The sequence below is a fragment of the Oncorhynchus mykiss genome, chromosome 10 (genome assembly GCF_013265735.2).
Source record: "Oncorhynchus mykiss isolate Arlee chromosome 10, USDA_OmykA_1.1, whole genome shotgun sequence".
NCBI lineage: Eukaryota > Metazoa > Chordata > Actinopteri > Salmoniformes > Salmonidae > Oncorhynchus > Oncorhynchus mykiss.
The window spans coordinates 46,002,948-46,027,905 of NC_048574.1; the positions used below are offsets into that span (position 1 = coordinate 46,002,948).

The 24,958-nt window shown below is 42.4% G+C and overlaps 2 protein-coding genes and 1 pseudogene across 4 annotated transcripts in view; 2 read left to right on the plus strand and 1 right to left on the minus strand.

Annotated features, from left to right (window-relative positions):
* Window positions 1-7,209, minus strand: part of gabrr3a (gamma-aminobutyric acid type A receptor subunit rho3a) — a 22,457-nt gene extending 15,248 nt beyond the window's left edge. Inside the window, exon 1 of the mRNA XM_036990466.1 lies at window positions 6,284-7,209. Within this exon, the coding sequence (XP_036846361.1) occupies window positions 6,284-6,330 (47 nt within the window). The 5' untranslated portion in view covers window positions 6,331-7,209. The remainder of the gene's footprint in view (window positions 1-6,283) is intronic.
* LOC110534061 (butyrophilin-like protein 2) lies at window positions 5,258-18,799 on the plus strand. Of its 3 annotated transcripts, XM_036990468.1 has the most exons (8): window positions 5,575-6,033; window positions 8,234-8,545; window positions 8,890-9,156; window positions 16,100-16,438; window positions 16,569-16,700; window positions 16,913-16,975; window positions 18,447-18,533; window positions 18,696-18,799. In XM_036990468.1, exons 1-7 carry the CDS (start codon window positions 5,955-5,957, stop codon window positions 18,515-18,517), a joined length of 1,263 nt encoding a protein of 420 aa, XP_036846363.1. In that variant the 5' UTR covers window positions 5,575-5,954; the 3' UTR covers window positions 18,518-18,533; window positions 18,696-18,799. The 3 variants fall into 3 exon arrangements, with proteins under 3 accessions (XP_036846364.1, XP_036846363.1, XP_021474384.2); XM_036990469.1 differs by lacking the exon at window positions 5,575-6,033 and adding an exon at window positions 5,258-5,467 and having other exon boundaries at window positions 18,447-18,773; XM_021618709.2 differs by having other exon boundaries at window positions 5,576-6,033; window positions 18,447-18,773.
* Window positions 18,800-23,097: 4,298 nt separating this feature from the next.
* LOC110533125 lies at window positions 23,098-23,944 on the plus strand (annotated as a pseudogene).
* The last annotated feature ends 1,014 nt before the right edge of the window (window positions 23,945-24,958 follow it).

Here is a 24,958-nt window from a genome sequence, read left to right on the forward strand (position 1 = left end):
ACCATCGAGAGCATCCTGACTGCTCGGCCGCTGACCACAAGTCACTACAGAGGGTAGTGTGTACGGCCAAGTACATCACTGGGGCCCAGCTTCCTGCCAACCTAGTGGTTAGAGCGTTGGACTAGTAACCGGAAGGTTGCAAGTTCAAACCCCCGAGCTGACAAGGTACAAATATGTCGTTCTGCCCCTGAACAGGCAGTTAACCCACTGTTCCTAGGCCGTCATTGAAAATAAGAATTTGTTCTTAACTGACTTGCCTAGTTAAATAAAGGTAAATAAATATACCAGGCAGTGTCAGAGGAAGGCCCTAGAAATTGTCAAAGACTCCAGCCACCGTAGTCCATGGACTGTTCTCTCTACTACTTTACGGCAAGCGGTACTGGCGCGACAAGTCTTGGTCCAAAAGGTTTCTTAACAGATTCTACCTCAAGCCATAAGACTCCTGAACAGCTAATCATAGGGTTACCCTGACCCCTCTTTTACGCTGCTGTTACTCTCTGTTTACTATCTATGCATAGTCACTTTAACGCTACCTTCATGTGCATATTACCTCAATTACCTCGACAAACCGGTACCCCCTGTATATAGCCTCGTTATTGTTATTTTACTGATGCTGTTTAATTATTTGTTAATTTTATTTTACATTTTTTACTTATCTATTTTTTACTTAAAACTTAAAGCATTGTTGGTTAAGGGCTTGTATGTAAGCATTTCACTGTAAGGTCTACTACACCTGTTATATTCGGCGCATTTGACAAATACAATGCGATTAGATCTTTTTTTGATTTGATGCTGCCACCACCATGCTTTACCGTAGGGATGGTGCCAGGTTTCCTCCAGATGTGACGCTTTGCATTCAGGTCAAAGAGTTCAATATTGGTTTTATCAAACAAGAGAATCTGGTTTCTCATGGTCTGAGAGTCCTTTAGGTGCCTTTTGGCAAACTCCAGCAGGCTGTCATGTGCCTTTTACTGAGGAGTGGCTTCCGTCTGGCCACTCTACCATAAAGGCCTGTTTGGTGGAGTGCTGCAGAGATGGTTGTCCTTCTGGAATGTTCTCCCATCTCCACAGAGGAATTCTGGAGCGCTGTCAGAGTGACCATCTGGGTCTTGGTCACCTCCCTGACGAAGGCCCTTCTTCCTCGATTGCTCAGTTTGGCGGCCAGCTCTAGGAGTAGTCTTGGTGGTTCCAAACTTCTTCCTTTTAAGAATGATGGAGGCCACTGTGTTCTTGGGGACCTTCAATTCTGAAGACATTTTTTTGATACCCTTCCCCAGATCTGTGCCTCAACACAGTCCTGTCTCAGAGCTCTACAGACAATTTCTTCGACCTCATGGCTTGGTTTTGCTCTGACATGCACTGTCAACTGTGGGACCTTATATAGATAGGTGTGTGCCTTTCCAAATCATGTCCAATCAATTGAATTTACCACAGGTGGACTCCAATCAAGTTGTAGAAACATCTCAAGGATGACTAATGGAAACAGGATGCACCTGAGTCTTAAGGCTCTCTTGAAGTTTTTCAACATTTTGTTAAAAATCGCGCAACATTTCAACGTCCTGCTACTCATGCCAGGAATATAGTATATGCATATGATTAGTATGTGTGGATAGAAAACACTCTGATGGTTAAATCATGTCTGTGACTATAACAGAACGTGAACAGCAAGCAAAATCCCAAGAAAAACCTGGTCACAAAAAATATATATATATATATATTCATCCGCCAGTCTCTGAATTGTCTATGGCAAGAGAAAATAGATAGCGACCAGTTGACAGTTCCTACAGCTTCCACACTATGTCTCCAGTACTGGCAATTTCATTGGATTTAACCCTTGGTGGAATGAGAAATAGGCACTTCCTGTCATCCAGTAAACAGGAAGAGGCTTATGGGAGAGAGACAATGGACGATGATTTCAAGAGTAGCTGCTATTGAATACAGATCGCCCCGTGATCAATTTGATCGATTATTAACGTTTACAAATACCTAAAGTTGGGTTACAAAAGTAGTTTGAAGTGTTTTGTCAAAGTTTATAGGCAACTTTTTTCATTTAAAAAAATGACGTTGCGTTTTGGAAAGCTGTTTTTTCCTGGATCAGACGGGCTATATAAATGGACATTTTGGGTATACATGGACGGATTTAATCTGAAAAAATACCAAATGGTGATGTTTATGGGACATATAGGAGTGCTAACAAAGAAGCTCGTCAAAGGTAATGAATGTTTTATATTTTATTTCTGCGTTTTGTGTAGCGCCGGCTACGCTAATTATTTTGTTTTACGTCCCCTTCAGGTATTTCGGGGGGTTGCATGCTATCAGATAATAGCTTCGCATGCTTTCGCCGAAAAGCATTTAAAAAATCTGACATGTTGGCTAGATTCACAACGAGTGTAGCTTTAATTCAGTACCCTGCATGTGTGTTTTAATGAAAGTTTGAGTTTTAGCGAGTACTATTAGCATTTGGCGCTACGCATTTCCATTTCCTGTTGGCTAGGTGAGACGCTGGCGTCTCGGTGGCTGTAAGAGGATTTATTAAGAATACGGCTGTAATGTAAGAAAATGTTGAAAAAGTCATGTTAGGTGGAGCGACACAGGGGAACCCAAGAGCAGACTCAGATGAGGAAACAGGGATGAATGAACCAAGATATTTATTGTAACACAGGGAGATATGGAGTGCAGATCCAGGGAAGCTCGGATGAGTTGTAGAAAACCAGATGTGGAGACTAAGGTTAAAATGAGCTGGGTAGAACCGGGTAACCAGGTACGGAGGGGAATCCAAGGTAGTGGTGGTGAGCTAAATCCAGAACAGGGTAGAAGGGAAGGGTGGTGAGATGTGGAACGGGAGACAGGAGCCAGAGACAGAGACAGAGCGGTAAACTGCAATGAGAGGATAAACAGTGTCAGGCAGGGAAACAGGCACAGCAGAGTAACAGGATCTTGAATAATCATAAATAGCTAGAAGCATGAACTGACTGAGCAGAGATTACGATCTGGCAGAGTGGAAGTGGTAGGACTGAGTATTTGTAGAGGTCTTGATTATGGAACGAGTTGCAGCTGGTAGGGATCTGCTCTGACTCCAGCACACCTGTCTCCAACCACACAATCACACAGAGAGAGAGAGAGAGAGTGTGTACTGGGGGAGTAAGTGCAGGTCAAGAAGACACCGGATGAACACAAGAGGGCGAAGCAGGAGCAGATGTGACAAATCAAGGGGTCTGAATACTTTCCGAATGCACTGTATATACACTACCGTTCAAAAGTTTGGAGTCACTTAGAAATGTCCTTGTTTTGAAAGAAAAGCACATTTTATGTCCATTAAAATAACATCAAATTGATCAGAAATACAGTGCAGACATATATAAATGACTACTGTAGCTGGAAACGGCAGGTTTTTTATGGAATATCAACATAGGCGTTCGGAGGCCCATTATCAGCAACCATGTTCCAATGGCAATTTGTGTTAGTTAGCCCTGCTGACCCTGCCATCAATGGATTTCTGCCCATGCCACTGAATAGTATAGTAATAGTACTCTTCCATGATCATGATCATTCATAGAATACAACCGTGAATATATCCACGAAAGGAACAGAAATGTGTATGTACTCTCCATGTTTCTGTGCTGGTTGTGTGGATTATAAAGTTGAACTAAAATAGTGGTCTCATTGCTGCTTTTATATGATTAGATATTGGCTATGCAAAGTCTATAGTTCAAGGCTATCAGTGCATGTTTTCCAGTTTTTACAACAATGATTTCCTTTACTGACTAATGTAGGCCAGTCATGAATGTCAGGCCAGTTAAATGTTGGCTCTTATCAACCAGAGAGTCTGCTAATGTCACCACAAGGGGTTTTGGATTACTGCTGGTAATATGCATAGGTATAATTGCCTGGGAATGGATGGAAACAAGGTTTAGTCACTGGATTATAACCAGAATTAAACCACATTACACAGAGAGAAAAGAAAATACATTATAGTGATGACTAAACACACATTATTAGAAAATGTAAAAAAAGAATACACCAGAGGAAGTATAAAAGTGAGTCAGGAAGAGACTGGTAGAGAATCAATGATCAAATGAAAGCGCCCACAGCCTAATCCCAGTCCAGTGGCATGCTCCTTTAATCTGGGATTAGTGTTGATTGAGGGCAGAGATGAGTGCCGCCATCTTTAAGAGGCATTGACGTGGAGCTGGGGTTTCCCCTCACACGCGCCTCCTAAGGACCGCAAAGGAGAGGTGTAGCTACACATCATGGAGTAAATACATGATCATCTCTCAATCACTCGCTGTTGGTTAATCATGGCAACAGAGTGAGGCCTCCACACTAAAACATTTTTGCTATGATAGACAGATGCTCTGGCGCATTACAAACCCCAACCACTCATTATTGACACACAATTCTGCTTTGAAATGATTGTGTTTTTTCTCTGTGCTCATCTCTGTTTATCAGCTACTATGGGATAAATAGGACACTTATCATTAGTGACTCATCATAATGTGGCATTGTTATGGTTTTATTTCACCCCTTGGAGGCCAATGACACTGAACACAAGGAACTAACGTGAGAAAACACGTTGCATCATCCACCGTGAGGGCAAACTTCCTGAAAGGTTCCTGAACGTTAGGTGCCTTCAGCCACAGCAATAAATAGATTAGGATTCAGGTTTAGTGTGGTCTGTGATCGTGTGTGTATAACACAGTGGCAGTAGTGCCCAGTGGGAGGCAGACAGAAACAACAATGACTGAATATGTTCCACATTGAACTATAATTGGCCTTGTAGTTAACCTCATGCCTGCCTGCTAGTGGCAGGGCACTTTGACATCCCACTTTTCTTGTCCAAACCAGTTCTCCATGATTAATGAAGGTATTGAAGGCTTGAGAGATAAAGAACATGCCTTTCATGGAACTAGAAGATACAAGAAAATATACTGTTTCAGTGGAAACTACAATATGAAAAGAACAGTATACCTAGTCTATTGTGTGCACAGTTATTACTCAGAGAAGGTGTGAGATGTAAAATGGTGACACACAGAGTGACATGGAAAGAAATCAATCAGATGACAAGAGGTTCTATGAGGCACTGAGTGTGAGGGGTGGGGAAGGGGTGGGGAGGTTTGACAGGGAGATAAGAGGGAAAGAGACATTTCCAAGTAACACAGTGTAACCATTGATTCCACCGTGCCTCGATGCCTCTGTAGATGGGTTTGTATTTCAGGAAAGCCTGTCTGCCCTGCCGCTCCCTCCTTCTCGCTCTCTCTTCCTGTTACACACCCTCTTTTCTCACTGTGAGAGGAGCTAGTTTCTCTGACAGGGAAACTGCTTTTCTGCTCTGACACAAGTGGTTCCAGGTGGGCCCTTTCGTATGTCTGTGGCAGTGAGTTTCAGACTCATTGGCTCTCATTTGTGTTTACAAGGATATTTTCCATCTGGATCCTTTAAAGTGACAGCAAAGCAAAGTGACAGGCAGGTAAGAAGCAAAGAGGCGTTTCCAAGTAACACATTGTAACCAATGATTCCACCGTGCCTCTGCCTCTGTAGAAGGGGGTGTATTTCAAACCAGCCTGTCTGCCCTGCCGCTCCCTCCTTCTCGCTCTCCCTTCCTCTTACAGTCCCTCTCTTCTCACTGTGAGAGGAGCTAGTTTCTCTGACAGGGAAACTGCTTTTCTGCTCTGACACAAGTGGTTCCAGGTGGGCCCTTTCGTATGTCTGTGGCAGTGAGTTTCAGACTCATTGGCTCTCATTTGTGTTTACAAGGATATTTTCCATCTGGATCCTTTAACCTTTAAAGTGACAGCAAGTGATTTTGATCTACACCATCCCAGAGGCTGAAATGTGAGATATAAGAGAGACCAAGACACTAATTGTGATTCAGAGCTCCTAATTGCTTTAAGATTGCTACTGATTGGAATCAGGACGGGAGTCAACAGCAACCATACTTGTGACTTTGTGAATGAATGAGAATGGTAAAGGCACTTGCTCAAGCTTTTTTGAGGTTGCTGTGGATTCTCACCTTGGCAAAGTGTAAGATCCCAGGTAAGGATAAGACCCCTCTATCCTCTTTTAAAGGTAGTAGTGCAATAATTGTCAGGATAGGCTCATGGGTCAAGGTTTAAGGCACGGGATGTCTTTAGTGTAAGGAAACAAATAATCTGACTACTGTATGCCTTTAAACACTTACATTCGATCTAATCTTAAAATACATCTATATCTAAAAACATTTCTTACCCCAGGACACTTCAATGGGTGAGTGTCCAGGAAAATAAAGACAAGCAAACTTACTTACCTGGTTCTGATGGAGGTGATTACGGCAAAATGTAAACCTGCTTGCATGATGTGTCCCGTCAATAAATCATCAGATCTATGCAGAAACAATGTACTCCTTTTTCTTTATTTTCCTGGATAGTCACCAGTTTGAAGTGTCCTGGGGTAAGGAATGAGAGTCACCAGTTTGAAGTGTCCTGGGGTAAGGAATCATAGTCACCAGTTCAAAGTGTCCTGGGGTAAGGAATGTTTCCCTTTTTGTTCAAGCGGGGCTGAAGAGTGTTTTGGTACACTTTTTTCTTTCTACATCTCTTGTTCATGGAACAGATGCTTTTTGCATTGTGTCCCTTTCACTGCACAAGAAATCCCAGTTCTTCTGGGCAAAACTAAAACGAGACAGACATCTGAAAAAAGAACAAGAACTATAACATGTGGTCCTAAAAGGAGAGGGATTTTCCATAAGACAAATCCAGTGTAAAGTATTAGTTTAAAGATGATGTTTTGACCAGGAGTTTTATGAATACAAACAACCATTCCTATACAACAGAAATGACATGTGGTCACTGCACTGTTCCTGTAACTTGTCGATGAAGTCTCTATCCATCCTCAGCAAATCTGAGAATGTATGAAGTAAAAACCTCCTTCAAGGCAATGCTGAGCCTCTATTGCTGTGCATGTGGAAATACGTTGTCCACATCCCTGTAAATCCTTGAGAGGTGGTCAGTCAGTGGGCAGTGAGCAGGAGTCGAGATGTGTTCCCTCTGAGGAATCCAGTTGCCCATGGCGTCTGGGATAGCTGGCCCGCTGGCCCTCCGCATGCCTCTGTTTGTTCTGGTTGGGAGACTAGGGAGGCCGGGTCCCACTGCCCTGTTCAGTATTTAGACTGGCCAGACCATGCTGGGACCCAGGTCAGCTGTCTCTTCGGTTTGGAATGTTGCTGAGGAGATGAAAGACGTCTACTCTGAGGAGAAGCTCACAGTCTCACAGGGACGTCCTTGACTCTTCACACATTTGCACACATGCTAATTCTATATAGTCATGCACTCTATTTGACTCGGAGTGGGTGCCCTGTCTGTGAAGGACTTCACTGGTGTTACCACTGTTATTTTGGCAGTAAAAAGCCCATACATTCACCTGTGAACGTGGATGTTACATTTACTCATTCACAGTGCAATGTCTTGTCGCAACCACATTTAGTGCAAAACAAATGGCTGAAAAGAACGGATGTTGAGAATAGGCTGTGTGATTACCAGTTTCAAGGGTATTATCTAATACTTATCCAGTGTCAAACTCTGCATTTAACTCAAATTGTAATGTATGTATGTAATGTTTGGCTTTAGAAGTGCCACCATAACCATAGGTGCCGGCGCTCACTGTGAGTTGTGTGGTGGCTAAAATGCTGGGACTGCATGTTACAGTTGGGTAAGACTAAACATAGTGAATGTTTCAGAACCGTGAGAGTAACACAACCTATAGCAAGATGGTAAGAGGGGGAGAAAAGTTCACTCATTACCATGAGGATTCAGTACACGTCATAGGTGATATACCGGTATGGAAAGGACACACTGTGAGTAGGTGTTGTGGGCTGAAAGAAAAAGATAGGAATGGAGAGAACATTTTGTTCATTCCGCCTTCTACTGCAGTGAGCTAAATAGGGGGCCACACATAGTGTTTCTTGGTGGTCTTAAATCTACTTTGAAACAAAATTAGATACCTTAAACACATAGTTATGGGCTTTAAAAAATAATACACCTCTACCATACCAGATATGGAGTTGAAATGTATTACATTTTGAGTTTGCATCGAAATATTGCACTTTATATACGTCACAGAAGACTGAAATAAAAAATATAACAAAACCGTTTGACATAGCAACACTGGATTTTTTTGCGGGTTTTTTGAGAGAATGTTAACTAATTATTAAATGAAGGTCACATTTTCCCAAACTGTTCTCTCTCTACTTCTCCCTTAGATGCCCATTTGACATGCCTGTTCTCAGAAGACTGTGTGCTACCCTGCAGCTTCAAACCCAGCGGAAATGAGATCATCAGCTGGTACCGCCAGGAGTTACTCCTCCTCAGCCACTCCCATCAGGGTGGAGACCAGTCGGACCAGACTCCCAAGGACCACCGTACCAGGATGTACCTGCTTCAGGACCAGCTCTCCCGGGGCAACGCCTCGCTCCACCTCAGCCAGTGTGGCATCAAGGACCGAGGTCGCTACAGGTGTCTGGTCAACAGCACTCTGGGACAACAGGAGTCCTTTATCATCATGAAAGTGGAGGGTTAGTAGTACCGCTGGCGCTAGTATCGAGGCTAGAGTATGCTGCTGAGTATCCACTTCACATATCAAATTCTTTCAGCATAGCTTGTGGTAAAATACCCTCTGTTAAGAGACATGAATCATTGTTTGTCGACCAGCTACCGCTGTATTGGAGCTATTAGAGCTAGAGCCAAATTGCTAAACTGATGCCAAGCCAAGAGTCAAGTATTTGCTTTTGTTATTGGTTTTGTGACTTTGCTGTACAAAAACTTTTTGAATGGTTTTTGCTCTCAAATTCACTGTTTGTAGTGAAACCACTCAAGGCTATTACTCTCTAACCTTGGCTCTCTGTCACTGTTATTCCAGCTCCCATCAAGATGGTTACTATGGAGATAAGTAAGAACACAGAGATTCAGTGCCTGTCTAAGGATATCTTCCCTGCTCCCCGTGTGCAATGGTCCACTCTGCCACCTAAAGCCAACCTGAGATCCACCACACATATGGCACCCAACACTGAGGGCCTCTACTCTGTTCAGAGCAAACTGAGAATGTTTGGAAATACCCCCACTTACGTCTGCACCGTTAATTCCACATATGGATCACAGTCATGGAAGAGCTCACTACAAAAAGGAGGTATGGCATAATCAGCATTGTCTTTCTCTCTTTCTCATTTTGCAGATGCATAGTTTATGGTTGATAAATTATCATGAAAACAGTAATACACTGCTGGGAGTGACTGTTATTAAAAAAATAAAACGATTATTTAACCTTTATTTAACTGGGCAAGTCAGTTAAGAACAAATTCTTATTTACAATGACGGTCTACCAAAAGGCTACAGGCCTCCTGCGGGGACGGGGGCTGGGATTAAAATGAAACACTACATAAAGAGAGACCTAAGACAACAACACAGCATGGAAGCAACACAACATGACAACAACATGGTAGCAACACAACATGGCAGCAGCAAAACATGGTAGCCTCACAAAACAGGGTACAAACATTATTGGGCACAGACAACAGCACAAAGGGTAAGAAAGTAGGGACAACAATGCATCCTGCAAAGCAGCCACACCTGTCAAGATGGCCACCATTGTTCCTATAACCAAGAAGGTAAAGATAACTGAACTAAATGACTAGCACTGACTTCTGTCATCATGAAGCGCTTTGAGAGACTAGTCAAGGATTATATCACCTCCACCTTACCAGTGTCATGACGTGGCCCTTTCTGGGTGTAGATCGTGGCTCCCCCCCCTCGCTCTCCCTCTCTCTCCTAAACCCAGGTTTTGTTATCTCAGGTCATAAATTCCTGGCAGAGACTCTCTCCCCCTGGTCATGCCGAAAGAGAGGGAGAGAGCATAGGGAGAGAACAAAGGACTTCACTTGGCAAAACTCCTAAATCCCCAAAATGGGAGAATTAAACAATATTTCTACTTTTGAGAATGTGTAAATGGTCCGTGGACACTTAAGGGACAGTTATGACAAGTGTGTTTCATTTGGTGATCTCATGAAGGACAGGAAACACACATAACGGTATCTCTTAAAGTGTACATTTCCCAGCTGTCAGGTTTACATCTAAATATTGTGAAAGGTATGTGATTAAACATTAACCTATTTGTGAAAAGATGTGATGTGATATGAACATTCTAAATGAGAGTTTGGATTTTCATATGAAGATTAACTAGTCATTGGCCACACCCCCGTGAGCCCAGACATCACATTAGGCATCAAAGGATTAAACCTGCTCCTGAAGAAATTCACACATGATCATAACATGCCAGGTGACGCTAGAAGTGGTTTAAACTACAACTCTATCAAAGGACAAGACTATACCAACGTGGAGCATTGGCTACACGGCTGGAAATGATTAAACTCTGAAAATGGTTCAACTCTGGGACTATCGATTCACTACAGAAGGAGCAAATTCTAGACGACACTAATTACTAGTCTGCAGCTAGAAATGACGTAAACCTTGAACGTGAATAAAGAGAACTGCTGAAGCATCTATTCTATGAGAAGATTTCTGAATGGTACTATGAAGTTTCCATTCTAACCACCTACAACCACCTACGACTTTGATCTTCCGGGAAACACAACCAGAGACTTTTCTGTTGACTCTCTCCAGCAGATGGACCTGCGACCACAGAGAGAGACAGCAAGAAATACACCCGGAAATATGTAAATTGCAATTTATTTTCGGATGAGCGGTCGTTCATGTAAAGTATTAGCAATTTATATGAGTGTAGTAATCCTCTATGAGTTTCACGCTCTTGAACTGCCACACCCCTTTTCTTTGTCTACCAAGCCGTCATATCGGTTTCGTCCGCTAGAGACCTTTTCTTTGTATTATGTAGCAACCAATGTATGAACTAATTGTGTATTTTCATTTATTTCTATGATTAGTTAGTTAGTAAATAAATACCCAAGCCAATTTGTATATCTCTGATTCATAATTTACATAATTCATAGACTTTTGACGTTTCGAATGAGACTGACGGAAGGTAAAGATTAATAATCATTAATAGAAGACTAGATAAGCTATGAAAATATCTGAAGAGTCGATTCGGGAAATAGAGACTATAGCATTTTCCCGTTTTCCCCCGACTTCCTAGTTGATTAAAGATTACATGATTGTTTTAATCAGGTAATAATAGTTACAAATAGAGAACTGATTTGATAAAATAACAGTCTTCACATTTAATGATAGTAAAGACACGACACCGGCCACCTTAGACCCTCTTCAGTTTGCATACCGCCCTAACAGGTCCACAGACGATGCAATCGCCATCATACTGCACACTGCCCTATCCCATCTGGAGAAGAGGAATACCTATGTAAGAATTCCATTCATTGACTTCAGCTCAGCATTCAACACCATAGTACACTCCAAGCTCATCATCAAGCTGGAGGCCCTGGGCCTCAACCCCACCCTGTGCAATTGGGTCCTGGACTTTCTGATGGACCGCCCCCAGGAAGTGAAGGTAGGAAACAACATCTCCACCTCGCTGGCCCTCAACAGCGAGGTGGAGGGTGCGTGCTCAGGGTGCGTGCTCAGCCCCCTCCTGTACTCCCTGTTCACCCATGACTGTGTGGCCATACACGCCTCCAACTCAATCATCAAGTTTGCAGACGACACAACAGTAGTGGGCTTAATTACCAACAACGACGAGACAGCCTACAGGGAGGAGGTGAGGGCACTCGGAGTGTGGTGTCAGGAAAACAACCTCTCACTAAATGTCAACAAAACAAAGATGATCGTGGACTTCAGGAAAGAGCAGAGGGAGCACCCCCTATCCACTTCGAAGGGACAGCAGTGAAGAAAGTGGAAAGTTTTAAGTTCCTCGGTGTACACATCAATGACAAACTGAAATAGTCCACCAACACAGACAGTGTGGTGAAGAAGGTGCAACAGCATCTCTACAACCTCAAGAGGCTGAAGAAATTTGGCTTGTCACCCAAAACCCTGACTAACTTTTACAGATCCACAATCGAGAGCATCATGTCGGGCTGTATCACAGCCTGGTATGGCAACTGCTCTGCCCTCAACTGCAAGGCTCTCCAGAGGGTGCTGCGGTCTGCACAACGCATCCCTGGGGAAATTACCTATAGCACCTGGTGTCACAGGAAGGCAAAAGAAGATCAAAGACAACAACCACCCGAGCCACTGCCTGTTCACACCACTACCATCCAGAAGGCGAGGTCAGTACAGGTGCATCAAAGCGGGGACTGAGAAGCTGTTCTTCAGTCTCTATTTCAAGGCCATCAGACTGGTAAACAGCAATCACAAACTCAGAAAGGCTGCTGCCAACATGGAGACCCAAACACTGGCCTCTTTAACAAATAGATCACTAGTCACTTGCACTGTCGGAACCAGAAGCACAAGCATTTCGCTACACTCGCATTAACATCTTCTAACCATGTTTGTGTAACAAATAAAATTTGATTTGTCAGTGTGAGTGTCCATGATTGAGTCTGATTGAGTCTTTGAATTAAGAGCTGCTGTGAACTGAAAAGACGAGCGACCCAAGGATGTTTGTGCTTTGGGGACCTTTAACAGAATGTGACTGGCAGAACGGGTGTTTTATGTGAAGGATGATGGCTGCAGTAGATATCTCAAATGGGGGAGTGAGGCCTAAGAGGGTTTTATAAATAAGCATCAACCAGTGGGTCTAGCGACGGGCATGCAGAGATGACCAGTTTTCAGAGGAGTATAGAGTGCGGTGATGTGTCCTATAAGTGGCATTGGTGGCAAATCTGATGGCCGAATGGTAAAGAACATCTAGCCGAATGGTAAGAACATCTAACATCTAGTCATTTGAATCAGGGTTAGTTTGGCAGCTGGGGTGAAAGAGGAGCGATTACGATAGAGGAAGCCAAGTCTAGATTTAACTTTAGCCTGCAGCTTTGATATGTGCTGAGAGAAGGACAGTGCACCGTCTAGCCATACTCTCAAGTACTTGTATGAGGTGACTACCTCAAGCTCTAAACCCTCAGAGGGAGTAATCACACCAGTGGGGAGAGGGACATTCTTCTTACCAAACCACAATGTCCTTTGTTTTGGAGGTGTTCAGAACAAGGTTAAGGGTAGATAAAGCTTGTTGGACACTAAGAAAACTTTGTTGTCGAGCGTTTAACAGAAAATCTGGGGAGGGGCTAGCTGAGTATAAGATTGTATCATCTGCATATAAATGGATGCGAGAGCTTCCTACTGCCTGAGCTATGTTGTTGATGTAAATTGAGAAGAGCGTAAGGCCTAGGATTAAGCCCTGGGGTACACCCTTGGTGACAGGAAATGGCTAAGACAGCAGATGTTCTGACTTTATACACCGCACTCTTTGAGAGAGGTAGTTAATAGTAACTCCCCATCCCGGGTCCGGGAGCGTAATCATCGACTGACACTAATTAGCATAACGCAACGGACATAAATATTCCTAGAAAATATTCCTATTCATGAAAATCACAAGTGAAATGTATTGAGACACAGCTTAGCCTTTTGTTAATCACCCTGTCATCTCAGATTTTCAAAATATGCTTCACAGCCAAAGCTAGACAAGCATTTGTGTAAGTTTATCGATAGCCTAGCATAGCATTTTGTCCAGCTAGCAGCAGGTAACTTGGTCACGGAAATCAGAAAAGAAATCAAATTAAATCGTTTACCTTTGATGAGCTTCGGATGTTTTCACTCACGAGACTTCCAGTTAGATAGCCAATGTTCATTTTTTCCAAAAATATTATTTTTTGTAGGCGAAATAGCTCCGGTTTGTTCTTCACGTTCGGTTGAGAAATCGCCCGGAAAATTGCAGTCAAGAAAACGCCGAAAAATATTCAAAATTAGCTCCATAATATCGACAGAAACATGGCAAACGGACTTAGACAAGTTGTAAATGGATCATAATAGTACTCACAGCTTTCCAAGAAAAACATTTGAGACATTTCTGATCTGTTTACATACAGTACCAGTCCAAAGTTTGGACACACCTACTCATTCGTTTTTCCTTATTTTTACTATTTTCTACATTGTAGAATAATAGAGAAGTCATCAAAACTATGAAATAACACATATGGAATCATGTAGTAAGCAAAAAAAGTGTTCAACAAATCCAGGGTAGTGTCACAGGGTACGGAATAGCAGGCAGGCTCAGGGTCGGGGCAGGCAGAATGGTCAAAACTGGGAAAGCTAGAAAACAAGGACAAGAGAGAAAAACAGGAGTACAGGAAAAATGCCAGTAGGCTTGACAAGACGAACTGGCAACAGACAAACAGAAAACACAGGTATAAGTGCACAGGGGATAATGGGGGAAATGGGTGACACCTGGAGGGGGTGGAGGCAAGCACGAGACAGGTGAAACAGATCAGGGTGTGACAATGACAGCTTTGCACACTCTTTGCATTCTTTCCTTCTAAATTCTTTTGAGGCAATCAGTTGTGTTGTGACAAGGTATGGGTGGTATACAGAAGATAGCCTTAAGCAAAGAGATAGTCATAAGCAAAGGGAAATGACAGTCCATCATTACTTTAAGACATGAAGGTCAGTCAATCTGGAAAATGTCAATAACTTTGAAAGTTTCTTCCACTTGCAGTCGCAAAAACCATCAAGCACTATGATGAAACTGGCTCTCATGAGGACCGCCACAGGAAAGGAAGACCCAGAGTTACCGCTGCTGCAGAGGATAAGTTTATTCGAGTTAACTGCACCTCAGATTGCAACCCACATAATGCTTTACAGAGTTCAAATGTCTCAACATCTCAACTTCAACTGTTCAGAAGAGACTGTGTGAATCAGGCCTTCGTGGTCGAAATCCTGCAAAGAAACCACTACTAAAGGATACCAAAAATAAGAAGAGACTTGCTTGGGCCAAGAAACACGAGCAGTGGACATTTAAACCGATGGAAATTTTCCTTTGGTATGATGAGTCCAAATTTGAGCCTTTTAATTCCAACTGCCGTGTCTTTGTGAGATGCAAAGTAGGTGAACGGATGATTTCCGCATTTGTGGTTCCCACTGTGAAGCATGGAGGAGGAGGTGCGATGGTGTGGGTTGCTTTGCTGGTGACACTGTCTGTGATTTATTTAACCAGCATGGCTACCACAGCATTCTGCAGCGATATGCCATCCCATCTGGTTTGAGCTAAATAAGACTATAATTTGTTTTTCAACAGGACAATGACCCAAAACACACCTCCAGGCTGTGTAAGGGCTACAGTGCCTTGCGAAAGTATTCGGCCCCCTTGAACTTTGCGACCTTTTGCCACATTTCAGGCTTCAAACATGAAGATATAAAACTGTATTTTTTTGTGAAGAATCAAAAACAAGTGGGACACAATCATGAATTGGAACGACATTTATTGGATATTTCAAACTTTTTTAACAAATCAAAAACTGAAAAATTGGGCGTGCAAAATTATTTTGATTTGTTTAATAGTTTTGATGACCTACAATGTAGAAAATAGTTTAAAAAATAAAGAAAAACCCTTGAATGAGTAGGTGTGTCCAAACATTTGATTGGTACTGTATATTTTAGAGGCTATTTATACAGACAAACCTGTATAAACTGTATTTACAATTATTTGACAATATTTTATGTTGACAATAATTCTATTACACCATTTCTGATATATCCCATGTCTTACTTTAATTTTCCTGCAGGTGTGTTTTGAGTCAAATCTGGATTATATGCTTCTATTGCCATTCATTCCAATTAGAGTGGTTTGCATTTCGCCCTGACCAATATGGCTGCCATATTTCCACCGTTCTGGAACTTTGAGGGTTTATGAAACCCCTCTAGTAATTTAATAGGATCTCTATGGTAACACCGCCCTCTAGTGTTTAAGAGAGTGACTACAGCGGGAAGTCTGCTAAGGGACAGTGATATATACCTTTCACGTTTACATTTAGCAGACACTCTTATCGAGAGCAGCTTACATAAGTCAGTGCATTAATTTTTGTATTTTTTTGTACTGGTCCCCCGTGGGATTCAAAACCCACAAACCTGGTGTTGAAAGTGCCATGCTCTACCAACTGAGCCACAAATAACATGCTTTCCCTGGCTCACAATTCATAAACTTATTTCATCAACAGAGTTGATTGGAGAGGCAGGGCGAGAGCTGTCCATCCCTTGCATGGCTCCACAGAACTTCCAGAACTTTTTCCTCACCTGGACCTTCACTAGAACCAATGATAACTCCAAGGTCATCCTTAGCTATGTCAGCCAAACCAGACGGACCTCCAACCTTTGGGAGGGCCGGGTTGAACTGGAGCAGGACCGAGTTTTGATGGGAGATGGATCCCTCCTTCTTCACAACCCAGAGAGTCAGGAACACACTGGAACCTACACCTGTACATTCTCAGGCTTCCAGAGCAGACACATGGTTCAAACCCAGGTCGCCATCAGGTCAACATCACGGCGGTCGTTGACAGGTACACAATTATACCTTTAAATGATTTACACCCTATGTGCTTATTATGCATGCAAGGTTATTGATGCTAAGTGTTCACATCTTTCCATAATGCTGCATTTTTAACACATTTACATTGTCCAAACGTCTAGACAATATGCCAAATGCTGAAGACCAGGTTGGGCGTACAGGGGAAAGTCACTCCACGATGTGGGTTATTGCTGTAATAGTTGCAGTGGTTGCACTAGTAACAACAGCTATACTACTGTATAGAAAACAAAGAGGTAAGTATAAAAACAGGTCTTGACCCGGGCCTGCAGTGGGAGTATATCAGCGTATCAAAGAGATGTCTGCTATCCTATTGTTCAATCTACTATAACTAATGTGATGGAATACCTGAGAGTAAATGAATCACTTCTGAACACCATGCATTCTGTACTCATACTCACATGGCAATGAAGGAAGTAATGACTCATATGATTTATGAACTCCCTAGCCAACCAAGGGAAGGCTGATAGGACCACTCTGGAGGACACAGAGATGCAGCCAATGAAAACTAGTAAGTGTAGGTCTATTTTAGTAGTTGTCAGGACTCGTCATTATATGGCCTTTGTCCTATTATAATCCAATCCAGAAATCTTACACTATATATACAAAAGTATGTGGACACCCCTTCAAATGAGTGGATTCGGCTATTTCAGCCACAACCGTTGCTGACAGGTGTTTATAAAATCAAGCACAAATCCATGCAATCTCCATAGACAAATATTGGCAGTGGAATGGCCCATACTGAAGAGCTCAGTGACTTTCAACGTGGCACCTAAATAGGATGCCACATTTCCAACAAGTCAGTTTGTCAAATTTCTGCCCTGCTAGAACTGCCCCGGTCAACTGTAAGTGCTGTTATTGTGAAGTGGAAACACCTAGGTGCAACAACGGTTCAGCCGCGAAGTGGTAGGCCACACATGCTCACAGAATGGGACCGCCAAGTGCGGAAGTGTGTAGTGCATAAAAATCATCTCTCCTCGGTTGCAACATTCACTACGGAGTTCCAAACTGCCTCTGGAAATAACTGTTCGTCAGGAGTGGTGTATAGCTTGCCGCCATTGGACTCTGGAGCAGTGAAAATGTGTTCTCTGGAGTAATGAATCACGCTTCACCATCTGGCAGTCCTACGGACAAAACTTGGTTTGGCAGATGCCAGGAGAATGCAACCTGCCCCAATGCATAGTGGCAACTGTAAAGTTTGGTGGAGGAGGAATAATGGGCAGTGGCTGTTTTCATGGTTTGGGCCTTAGTTCCAGTGAAGGGAAAATATTAATGCTACAGCATATAATGAATGACATGCTAGACGATTTTGTGTTTCCAACTTTGTGGCAATAGTTTGGAGAAGGCTATTTCCTGTTTCCTCATCACAATGCCCCCGTGCACTATGCGAGGTCCATACAGAAATGGTTTGTCGAGATCGATGTGGAAGAACTTGACTGGCCTGCACAGAACCCTGACTTCAACTCCATCGAACACATTTGGGATGAATTGTAAAGCCGACTCCGAGTCAGGCCTAATCGCCTGACCTCACTAATGCTCTTGTGGCTGAATGGAAGCAAGTCCCCGGAGCAATGTTCCAACATCTAGGGGAAAGCCTTCCCAGAACAGTGGAGGCTATCATGGCAGCAAATGGGGGACCAACTCCATATTAATGCCCATGATTTTGGAATGAGATGTCCGATGAGCAGGTGTCCACATACTTATGGCCATCTAGTGTATCTGATTTTATCCCATTCTGCAAGGCCAAAACAAAAGTGACTTGTGTAGCCTTCAGCCCAGATACCTTTAGCCTTAACAACATTCATAAAACTTAAACTTTTCTATCATTTGAATGAATTTATCTGTTATACTAAAGTTCTTATTTATTCATGTTTGGTTGAAGTACACTGAAAGGAAATACTGCTGGCTTTAGAGTTATTTTTTCATTGGCTAATACCTATTGCCCTGCCTTACTAATTGGCCTTTCCATTTCTCCCTCACAGTTAAAACATCTGATGATTTGCCAATGGATAACTGCCAGCTGACAGCAGGACAAAACAACGGCCATACATAGCTCTGACTGACAAGACGTACCAGATGACAGTCATACTGTTCCTAATCACAGACCTGACATCATCAATCAACCATGCATTTGTAGCTTGACTGACAGTTAGAAAATGTGCCCATGGACAACAACCCACATGTTTTGCTCAAGGGGGGAAATTATATCATTGGAGAGTACTGTTCTACAGTGGAGCACATCTGTGTTCTAAACAACTGAATAACTGTACCGTCTTCATAATTTACATTAAAGTTTTGAATTAAGTATTCATTGTAGCAGTCATCTGTGAGTGTCTGAACAGTTGTCAACTCTGAGATACCTTCTTCTTACCCTTCTAAGGTATCTAGCTAGCTTCAGCAGGCTACCGAGACAGAAATAGACATTGCCATGCTGTTCGTAATGGAGCGTAACATTTTCGTCCTAAATTTGAACTTTCGTTTTAACAACATGACCACACAACTGTGGAATTCTATATAGGACAAAATGCGTGTTGCAGGCATATTTTGATATTTAAGATTGTGAAAATGTTGTACAGTTATTCCCTCTTAGATAAAACGGTTCCAAAAGGGTTCTTCAGCTGTCCCCATAGGAGAACACTTTTTGGTTCCTGGTAGAACCCTATTTTTGGGTTCCATGTAGAACCCTCTGTCGAAAGGGTTCTACATGGAACCAAAAGGGTTTTAACTTGGAACCCTAAAGGGTTCTACCTGGAAGCAAAAATAATTATTCAAAGGGTTCTTCTATGGGAACAGCCGAAGAACCCATTTAGGTTCTAGATAGCACCTTTCTTTTCTAAGAGTGTACACCTAGATGTGTGAGTAGAAGTATACTTGTAATGGAATAACAGGGTAATCTTGTTATTTACCATGCAACTGGCTGAAAATGTCACTACAGGTAAGAATACTAAAAATGTTGATTATCAGAAATGTTTGATTGCAATTATATAACATTACCCTCTGGAATCTACACTTCTATTAAAGAATATGTAGGCATTATTTAAAAAAAGGCCATGTCTTGTCTCTCTGGTGACCTGTCTCTACTCTGAGGACTGTGTGCTGCCATGTAGCTTCAAACAAAATGAAGACAAGGTGATTCATTGGTACAGACAGCAAACACCCGTCCATAGCTACTACGATGACATTGACTAGTTACAATTTCAGACTGAACATTTCAGTGGAAATGCATCTTTGTTTAAAGACCAGCCTTTTCATGTAAATAAATCAGTCCTACTCAGGAGTGTAGATGTTTCAGATGAGGGTATATACACTACCGTTCAAAAGTTTCGGGTCACTTAGAAATGTTCTTGTTTTTGAAAGAAATGGCAATTATTTTGCCCATTAAAAAAACATAAAATTGATCAGAAATGCAGTATAGACATTGTTAAAGTGGTAAATTACTATTGTAGTTGGAAACAGCAGATATTTAATGGAATATCTAACACTACTGTTCAAAAGTTTGGGGTCACTTAGAAATTCCCTTGTTTTTGAAAGAAAAACACATTTTTTGTTCATTAAAATATCATAAAATTGATCAGAAATGCAGTGTAGACATGGTTAATGTTATAACTGACTAATGTAGCTGGAAACGGCAGATTTTTTAATGGAATATCTACATAGGCATACAGAGGCCCATTATCAGCAACCATCACTCCTGTGTTCCAATGGAAAGTTGTGTTAGCTAATCCAAGTTTATAATTTTAAAAGGCTAATTGATCATTATAAAACCCTTTTGCAATTATGTTAGCACAGCTGAAAACTGTTGTGCTGATTAAAGAGGCAATAAAACTGGCCTTCTTTAGACTAGTTGAGTATCTGGAGCATCAGCATTTGTGGGTTCGATTACAGGCTCAAAATGGCCAACAACAAAAAACTCTTCTGAAGCTCATCAGTCTATTCTTGTTCTGAGAGATGAAGGCTATTCCATGCGAGAAATTGCCAAGAAACTGAAGATCTCGTACAACGCTGTGTACTACTACCTTCACAGAACAGCGCAAACTGGCTTTAACCAGAATAGAAAGAGGGGTGTGAGGCCCCGGTGCACAACTGAGCAAGAGGACAAGTACAATAGAGTGTCTAGTTTGAGAAACAGACACCTCTCAAGTCCTCAACTGGCAGCTTCATTAAATAAACAAAAAAAGAAACGTTCTCTCACTGCCAACTGCGTTTATTTTCATCATAAACTTAACAAGTTCCACAGACATGTGACGAACAGAAATTGAACAATGTGTCCCTGAACAAAGGGGGATGTCAAAATCAAAAGTATCAGTCAGTATCTGGTGTGGCCACCAGCTGTATTAATTGCTGCAGTGCATCTCCTCCTCATGGACTGCACCAGATTTGCCAGTTCTTGCTGTGAGATGTTACCACACTCTTCCACCAAGGCACCTGCAAGTTCCTGGAAATTTCTGGGGGGAATGGCCCTAGCCTTCATCCTCTGATCCAACAGGTCCCAGACGTGCTCAATGGGATTGAGGTCCGGGCTCTTCGCTGGCCATGACAGAACACTGACATTCCTGTCTTGCAGGAAATCATGCACAGAACGAGCAGTATAGCTGGTGGCATTGTCATGCTGGAGGGTCATGTCAGGATGAGCTTGCAGGAAGGGTAACACATGAGGGAGGAGGATGTCTTCCTTGTAATGCACAGCGTTGAGATTGCCTGCAATGACAACAAGCTCAGTCTGATGATGCTGTGACACACCGCCCCAGGCCATGATGGACCCTCCACCTCCAAATCGATCCCGCTCCAGAGTACATACAGGCCTCGGTGGGACGCTCATTCCTTCGACGATAAACGCGAATCTGACCATCACCCCTGGTGAGACAAAACCGCGACTCGTCAGTGAAGAGCCCTTTTTGCCAGTCCTGTCTGGTCCAGCGATGGTGGGTTTGTGCCCATAGGCAACGTTGTTGCTGGTTATGTCTGGTGAGGATCTGCCTAACAGGCCTACAAGCCCTCAGTCCAGCCTCTATCAGCCTGTCTGAGCACTGATGGAGGGATTGTGCATTCCTGGTGTAACTCGGGCAGTTGTTGTTGCCATCCTGTACCTGTCCCGCAGGTGTGATGTTCGGATGTACCAATCCTGTGCAGGTGTTGTTACACGTGGTCTGCCACTGCGAGGATGATAAGCTGTCCGTCCTGTCTCCCTGTCTTCGGCGTCTCACAGTACGGGCATTGTAATTTATTGCCCTGGCCACATTTGCAGTCCTCATGCCTCCTTGCAGCATGCCTAAGGCACGTTCACGCAGATGAGCAGGGACACTGGGCATCTTTCTTTTGGTGTTTTCAAAGTTTTCAATGTCAGTAGAAAGGCCTTAGTTTTCATAACTGTGACCTTAATTGCCTACCGTCTGTAAGCTGTTAGTGTCTCAACAACCGTTCCACAGGTGCATGTTAATTCATTGTTTATGGTTCATTGAACAAGCATGGGAAACTGTGTTTAAACACTTTACAATGAAGATCTGTGAAGTTATTTGGATTTTTAAGAATTACCTTTGAAAAAGGGACATTTCTTTTTGTGTAGTACCCGCAAAACACCAGTCTCAACGTCAACAGTGAAGAGGCGACTCCGGGATGCTGGCCTTCTAGGCAGAGTTGCAAAGAAAAAACGATATCTCAGACTGGCCAATAAAAAGAAAAAGATTAAGATGGGCAAAAGAAAACAGACACTGGACAGGTTAATCTAAGTTTGAGGTGTTCGGATCACAAAGAAGAACATTCGTGAGACGCAGATTTTTTTTTATGATGCTGGAGGAGTGCTTGACGACCTCTGTCAAGCATGGTGGAGGCAATGTGGTGGTCTGGGGGGGGGGGGGGGGGCTTTGGTGGTGGTAAAGTGGGACATTTGTACAGGGTAAAATGTATCTTGAAGAAGGAAGACTATCACTCCATTTTGCAATGCCATGACATACCCTGTGTACAGCGCTTATTTGGAGCCAATTTCTTCCTACAACAGGACAATGACCAAAAGCACAGCTCCAAACTATGCAATAACTATTTAGGGAAGAAGCAGTCAGCTGGTATTGTGTCTAGAATGGAGTGGCCAGCACAGTCACCGGATCTCAACCCTATTGAGCTGTTGTGGGAGCAGCTTGACCGTATGATACGTAAGAAGCGCCCATCAAACCAATCCAACTTGTGGGAGGTGCTTCAGGAAGCTTGGGGTGAAATCTCTTCAGATTACCTCAACAAACTGACAACTAGAATAGGCTGTAATTGCTGCAAATGGAGGATTCTATGACAAAAGAAAAGTTTGAAGGACACAATTGTTATTTCAATTAAAAATCATTATTTATAACCTTGTCAACGTCTTGACTATATTTCCTATTGATTTTGCAACTTTTTTCATGTATGTTTGCATGGAAAACAAGGATATTTCTAAGTGACCCCAAACGTTTGAAAGGTGGTCTATGTGTACCTTGTTTTAGAACCTGCTCTCTGCTCCATAAACCCTCCAAACAGCCAGCTGAAATGACCTATTTTACACCAGTTCCATATGTAACATATATGTTACACCAGTACCATTATGGGTAACCAGGATGTTGTGGATGTTATTAAGGTGGAAGGTTAGTTGCTGCTGTTACTGTGTGAAACATGTCTGAAGTAAGTAGTGCTTTGTTTTATCATGCTTGTAGAAACACTTTTTATTTTAGAAAATTCAACAGAGAACCCTTTTTTCTTAATCTCAGAACATCTATCCTGCCTCTCAGGTGGCATGGACCACAGAACCATGATCTGCCCCAAAAACACTACAGAACAAAAACACCATCAAAACCCTTGACTCCAAAGGTCTGTACACATTGGAGAGCAGAGTGAGGATCCTGGGTAATGTCTCTGACTACCCCTACTTCTGTTTGGTCATCTTTGCAGACAAGGCCCAGGTGTGGAGCACCTCCATAAAGCAGACAGGTATTCTGATCCTTCACCCATTTATCCACCATAACAATATTAAGACTCCAAAGGTTGGACAAAACCAGCCTGTGACACTTTGGGTGAATGTGTCTCTATTTCAGAGGAATGTATTGGAGTGGCAGGCTAAGTGCTGTCCATCCCCTGCATTACTCCACATAACCTCCAGAACTTCTCCCTCACGTGGACCTTCACCAGAACCAATGAACCTACTACGACAGCAGAACCAGACTGACCTCTAACTTCTGGGAGGGCTGGACTGGAGCAGGACCAGGTTCTGATGTGAAATGGAGCCCTCCTTCTTAACAACCCAGAGAGTCAGGAACACACAGGACATTCTCAGGCTTCCAGAGCAGACACATGGTACAAACCCAGGTCACCATCACAGCCAGATGAGCCACTGCAGGTAATATAGGATGAATATTAAAAGTACAATTGCCATGATATTTCCAATTACTGGTGTAACATGCTGTGAATGATTCCTGCAATGTCAGCAGTTCTATGGCAGTGCTTATGGTACCATATATATTAATGCAAATAAATAATATATTTTTGTACTTTGCCTTATGTGGTGTGATTTCACATGGAGGAATTCACAATTTGGGAAAGAGGTTAAATGCCAGTAACCTTTTTTAAAAGGTAAACAAAGGCCAGACACACACTTACTCTCAGGCAGTTTTTATGGCACACGCTGCATGGTTGATTGGTCTGTGAACTCAATTACTGTAGCCTGGTTTAATGGAGTAGTGTGTAATGTGTACTGAAGCAGACAGTGGTTTGGGAGGTGCACTGTAGAAAAGGACACCTTAGGTCAACCTAACAAAAAAAAAATGGTTCAACTGGTTACAAGAAAATGAGTTAGGTTTTCTCTATAAAACAAAAACAAATATATGATTCAATGTCAACTGTTATGTTTGCTTATTAATATTTCAAGTTGTAACCTATTTAATTAATAAATAACAAATACAAACAACTATTTCATGTAAATACAACCCGTTCTTTAATCTTGTTCCAGGTCACTTTTTACTTAGGAATTACCGATCCAGATTTCTTCAACTGGGTTACAAGCAATTGAATCAATTCCCTGTAAATTAAGAAATAACATTTTGTTCAATATCTTAAAATAATGTTTTCAAACATATTCTTTAAAGAAGACTTTCACATTTTGTAATCACAATATCATAACTAAGCATTGCTGCCTTAATACAGAAACCTTATCTGACTCTAATGTCACATGCGTTACCAGTGGTGATTTTAGCATGTAAATCTCAGTGGGGCAAATGCATTATTTATTTATTTTTTGTATGCCAGCAAAGCCACAACATAAAGCAACCCTATACAAAACATGAATTGCACTATAACGGTCACAAACGTTGCCCACAAACTGATAGCGCTAAATAAACTTTCCCAACAGCAGAGCTTTCTTTCCAGCACAATGGAGTGAATCCTTACCACCGCTACACCTGGCTATCAGCAGAGCCTTGTCTGGCAGTGAAACAGTTCATTCAGCCTCATTTACTGCCTTTTTTTTAAAACATAGCTGATA